The sequence below is a fragment of the Chrysochloris asiatica genome, unplaced genomic scaffold (genome assembly GCF_000296735.1).
Source record: "Chrysochloris asiatica unplaced genomic scaffold, ChrAsi1.0 scaffold00006, whole genome shotgun sequence".
Lineage (NCBI taxonomy): Eukaryota > Metazoa > Chordata > Mammalia > Afrosoricida > Chrysochloridae > Chrysochloris > Chrysochloris asiatica.
The window spans coordinates 16,661,989-16,667,988 of NW_006408524.1; the positions used below are offsets into that span (position 1 = coordinate 16,661,989).

At 38.9% G+C, this 6,000-nt stretch overlaps 1 protein-coding gene across 1 annotated transcript in view; it reads right to left on the reverse strand.

The window, feature by feature from the left end:
• The window catches only part of BMPER (BMP binding endothelial regulator), a 410,362-nt gene that overhangs the window by 142,671 nt on the left and 261,691 nt on the right, over positions 1-6,000 (reverse strand). The window contains exon 11 of the mRNA XM_006832140.1: positions 3,700-3,745. Coding sequence (XP_006832203.1) covers positions 3,700-3,745 — 46 coding nt within the window. The remainder of the gene's footprint in view (positions 1-3,699; positions 3,746-6,000) is intronic.

Genomic DNA, 6,000 nt, shown 5'->3' on the forward strand with positions numbered 1-6,000 from the left:
ATTTCAGGGTAAGAGGTCTTAGGCCATAGGAAAAGTTCATCAGAACCTGAGTGAGGTATGGAAATTTGAGCACTGCTCACAACATTGGAAGTCACCCCACATCCTTAACTCAGTCTGAACAAATAAACCTGACTAAGTAGAATGTTCTACACCATTGATGGAAGCACAGATGGAGAGTATGAGCAAATAAACAAATGAAAAAAGCACAAAAGGAAGTTGAGAAGTGGCATCTGATGGCATAAATTACATTCAGACAGAAAATCACATGACTGGTGTCCTGGAGGACTGACCAGGTAGATGCAGGTGCTCAGTATAAATGGTCTCAAGTGATACCCCTGCTGATGTCAGATGTATCATTGCTGAAAGCAGAGAATACCAGAAAGTGGTTTACCTGTGCTTTATTGACTACACAAAGGCTTTCAATTGTGTGGATCATGACAAGCTATACACAACATGGCAAAGTATGAGTATCCCGAAAAAACAAATGGGCCCAAGAAGAAACAGGACCTGGACCAAGAGGCAGTTGTTCAAACAGAACATGGGAACACTGAATGGTTGTTCAAATGGTTCAAATTAAGAAAGATGTGTGACAGGGTTGTATTCTTTCACCATACCTATTCAATCCTAATGCTGAGCAAATAATCTGAGAAGCTGGGTTCTATGAAGAAAAACGTGGCATCAGGATTGGAGGAAGACTCATTAACAACCTGCGATATGCAGATGATACAACCTTGCTTGCTGAAAGTGAAGAGGACTTAAAATATTTACTGATGAAGATCAAAAAGCACAGTCTTCGGTATGGATTGCATCACAATGTAAAGAAAACAAAAATCCTCATCACTGGACCAATAAACAACATTCTTATCTACAGAGAAAAGATTGAAGTTGTCAAGACTTCATTGTTCTTGGATCAACCATGAACACTCATGGAAGCAGCAGTCAAGAAATCAAACGACATATTGCATTCGGCAACTCTGCCGCACAAGAACTTTTTAAAGTGTTGAAGAACAAAGATGTCAGCTTGAGGACTAAGGTGCACCTGACCCAAGCCATGGTATTTTCAATAACCTCATATGCATGTGAAAGCTGGACAGTGAATAAGGAAAACTGTAGAAGAATTGATGCCTTTGAGTTATGGTGTTGGAGGAGAATATTGAAAGTGCCATGGGCTACCATAAGAACCAATAGATCTGTTTTGGAAGAAGTGCAGACAGAGTGCTCTTTGGAGGTTAGAACGGCCAAACTTCATCTCTCATACTTCAGACATAGTGTCAGGAGGGACCAGTCACTGGAGAAGGATATCATGTTTGGTGAGATGGATGGTCAGAGAAAAAGAGGAAGACCTCCAGCGAGATGGGTTGGAAAAGTGCCAGCATCGATGGTCTGAACCATAGCAACGATTGTGAGGTTGGCCCAGGACCGGGCAGTGTTTCGTTCTGTTGTTCATAGGGTCACTATGAGTTGGTACCAACCAGATGGCACCTAACAACAACCACAAATGTCTCTCCAGCTGGGTGGTTTCTCTCTTGCCAGCTGCTTTCAGTGATAGAAGTCACGGGCTCAATGAAATATCCTACACTGTATAGGGTTTCACTGTGACTAGTTAAAAGCTTGACTCTAATCTCATCAAACCCATTCTTTTTTTTTTTTTTTTCCTGCATACATCACTAGTTTCCTAGATTCCAAAAGACCAGTCCATTATGGATAAAATAATAATGATATGTTTCATAGCATTTCTCTCAGCTATCTCATAAATGGAAAAGCATACCACAGATATGACTAACATTGTGAAAAGGTCAATACGATCCAAAGTTATCTGAAGGTAGAATGCATTCCCCATCCAAATCCCAACAGCATTCTTTGAAGAAAAACTTTATATGAAAAGTCCAAAGGCCCTGGTTAAGCAAAGCACTACCAAAGAAAAATAACAAAGTAGGAGGTCTCACACTACTGCATCTCAGAACCTACTATACAGTCACAGTAGTCAAAACCTTCTGGAACTGAGATGATGACAGACACGTAAACCCATAGAACAGAATTGAGGACCCATATATAAATCTATAAGGAGCTCTGGTAGTGTAGTGGTTATGAATCGGGCTGCTAACCTCAAGGTAGGCAGTTCGAAACTACCAGCTGTTCCATGGGAGAAAGATGAGGCTTTCTGCTCCCATAAAGATTTGCAGCCTCAGAAACCCCGTGCAGGGTCACTATGAGTTGGAACTGACTCAATGGTACTTAACAACTACAACAATGTAAATCTATACAACCACAGACACATTAGTAATATACTTCTGAACATTTGTTGTTATTGTTGTTAAGTGCCATCGCATTGGTTCTGACCCACAGTGACCCTGTATAGGGTTTCTGAGGAGCAGCTAGTGAGCTTGAACTGCCAACCTTGCAGTTCAAACGGCTTTGCAGTCTGACTTATTAACTCACAACACTACACCAGGACTCCATACTTCTGAAAATTAGCCACTGGAAATTCTATGACTCACAATAGAATAGGAATCGTCACAGTTCTGGAAGATGGCTCTCCTAGTTTGGAAAGCACTCAGAATGCAGTGTGACCACAACAATGGACTCAAGCATTACCAACAATCATGAAGATCAATCAGGGCCAGGTAATTAATGATTCATTGTGTTGTACCTGAGGTTGCCATGAGCTCCTCAGACTTTAGGCAACTAATAATAATAACAACAGATCCATTGTCTAAAAGCACTAAGCAATCAGAAAGAATTAACAAAGTCAGGAAAACTCTTGGTAATACAAAGTCAGATGGTAGGCAAGTGCAAGGAACAAACCTGTTCCCATGTGAAAAGTGCCTTTCAACTGTCATCAAAGCCTACTTCTCTAAAGTGGAGTGGAGCATATAATACTTTCTAATAGATATCATAGTTTGGTTAATTCTGTTTTATCATACAACAGAACTAATTTGACAGTAATATTACTAGTACCCTTCTCTCAATGAAATGTTTCAGAAAGCTGTATCAAAAACATACAAATTTGAGAAGGCTGGAATGGCAACATGCCATTCTACATTTTGTCTGTGTGATTAGCAGGGCAATCTCAGATAGCTTTCAGAATGGATCATGCTTAGAGTGAACCTTCAAGAACTCAGTTTTTTTAAAAAAAGCAACAGGAAGGTAAAACCATGGCCAATTCAATGTCTTCTGTTTTGTCTTTGCCAAGAGCAATACTGAATGTGCACAGGTAAAATGGGGAAATGATGGGAGGGGGAGTAAAGGGAGAGGCATTGCAGCTGTTTGGTTTAATAACGACACAAGGAAAAGCTCTCCTAGATTATGTATAATGTTTGGTTTAACTGGATATTATTATCTTAGTCTCTATGATTGCAAATGCTATTAGCAGTAAAACGCACATTAAATTATCTGGTCCTTTTAAAACCCCATCAGACCATGTATCTTCTTAATTTCTCCTAGCAACAAATTCAGATGGAAACATTTATATTCATCCTAACTGTGCTTCTGTAATGTGTTCCACAAAAGGACTACAATCTATAGTGATCTGGGATGACCCTATCTTACTTACACTTACAGAAATAAAATGTACAAAACACAGTTGTGTTCAAGGCATCTCCAATACAAGGTGACACTTATATAACCATTTTTCCACTGCACTGATAAAATGCAAAACAAATGATAACCACAACTCATTTTCCAAAGGAATAAACTTACTTTCTGTGCAAATAGGACAACATCCTTTCCTGTTGAGAATTTTACCCTAATCAAGAGAAAAACAAGGAAAAGGTTAGCATTAAGAAACAAGATTTATATCCCAAGGTAATCCGGAGCAATGCCTGACCTACATGGAAAGCATTCTTGTCTAATTGATTTTCAATTTTAATCAGTACAACCTCTATAGCAAAAACATCACATTTTATTTTACAAATAAAGGAACAAACAACAACAACAACAACAACACAAGGTTTGGGAGGACAAGACTCTTCTTTAAAACTAATACCAGACAAACCAGTGAAATCTATTCAAGTTGTATTTGTACTCAATGCCCAGATGGTGATGGTGAAAATGAAGTTTCAGGTATCAAGTTCTAAGGCTGAGACATTCAAACAGTTTTCCTGTTACTTTTTTTTCCCCAAGAAACATAATATCTAAAGGACTCGTTGGCGTGATTTTTCTCACATGCAGGGAAGATGGAGACAGTCTGGATTCAAGATTTTCACTGATATTCAAATGCAGCCTTCTAGAGACCAAGTGCACATATAAAAATGGGAATTGTCTGTCAATCTATCATTCCACGTGGGGCCTTCATTCTGTCTTTGCTTGCTGGAAGAGCCCAAACAATAAACTGTAATCTAAGCTTGGACTCATCTGGTGCTGTAGCTGTAAGAAATAGCCATGGGAGATCAAGTTCAGTCAGATTTCTTCTTTTAGAAAGTGCTATGTTATCCATTTTAAGTCATTTTTTATCCAGTCAAAGCCAGGGAAGCTGAGAGTTTTCAAACGCTGAATAATTTCCATTACCTTTCTGGAAATACAGTGCAGTATCCTACATTGTATTTCATTTATTTTTAATGCATGGCATTTAAAAGAGGAAGCCTTTTCTCTGGGCCAATGTCAAAGAACGGTATTGTCTTATTCCTGGTTCAATGGTTAACGACAGAGAACAAGAAATGAGGGAGAAGATTATATGATAAACACCCAGTTCAATATTTTATTCATGTTACTGAATATCAGGTAGTCGTAAGTATTATGTGAGCTAATACTTAGAATACAGTTGGTATTAATATTTGACATTACTGTTGTAGGTAGGTGCCATGGATTCATTCCAACTTATAGGAACCTTATATAGGGTTTCTGAGGCTGTAAATTTTTTGCAGGAACAGAAAGCCTCGTCTTCTTCCTGTGGAGTGGCTTGTGGGCTTGAACCGTTGACCTTGTGGTTCACAGTCCAGTGCTTTTCCTATAGAGCCACCATGCTCCCCTTAGACATTACTATAATCACCGTTATTAAGAATGATGGAAAAAATTGGAAGAAGTGGTGATGGTTGCATACATGCTGAACATAATTAACGTTAAAGAGTAGTATGCAAAAAAAAAAAAAAAAAAGTTTGAAACAGCAATTTCTTTTACGTATGTTTTACCAAAATAAAATAAAGATGATGCACAACAACCTTATGAGCATGACACTTGATATAGATGAAGACACTGATGCCATTGAAGGTGCAAAATCAAACTAATTTTGTGTAACTAGAAAGGATATGCTCTTTTTACTATGGAGTTTTATCCTCTATCGGGTTTCCTCTAGGTACTAGACACTGTGGTGCACAGTCTTAAAAGCTGATCTCATTTAAACTTCATAATCTTCTAAATACTAATGTCCTTTTCTCCAAGCATTGAAGAATAAGAACCATGTCTGATTCATCTTCATTGTTGTTAGGTGTCATCTAGTCAGTTCCAACTTAAAATAAGCCTATGTACAACAGAACAAAACACTGCCGGACCTGAACTACGCTGACGATTGTCATACTTAAACCCACCGTTGCTGCCACTATGTCAATCCATCTTGTTTAGAGATTCCTCTTTCTCACTTGCTTCCCACCCTCCGTCCCCCTTCCTACTTTACCAAGTATGATGTCCTTCTCCAGGGCCTGATCCCTCCTGCCATGTCCAAAGAACAAGAGACCAAGTCTCACCATCTTGGCTTCGAAAAAGCATTCTGACATACTTCTTCCAACACAGATTTGTTTGTTGTTCTAGCAGTCCATGGTACTTTCAGTATTCTTCATCAATACCATAATTCAAATGAATTAATTCTTCTCTGTTCTTCCTTATTCATTGTTCAACTTTTACATTGTTGTCATTAGGTGCCATCGAATCAGTACCAACTCAGAGCGACCCTATGCACAACAGAATGAAACACTGCCTGGTCCTGGGCCAACCTCACAATCGTTGCTACGCTTCAGACCATTGATGCTGGCACTTTTCAAATCCATCTCATTGGGGGTCTTCCTCTTT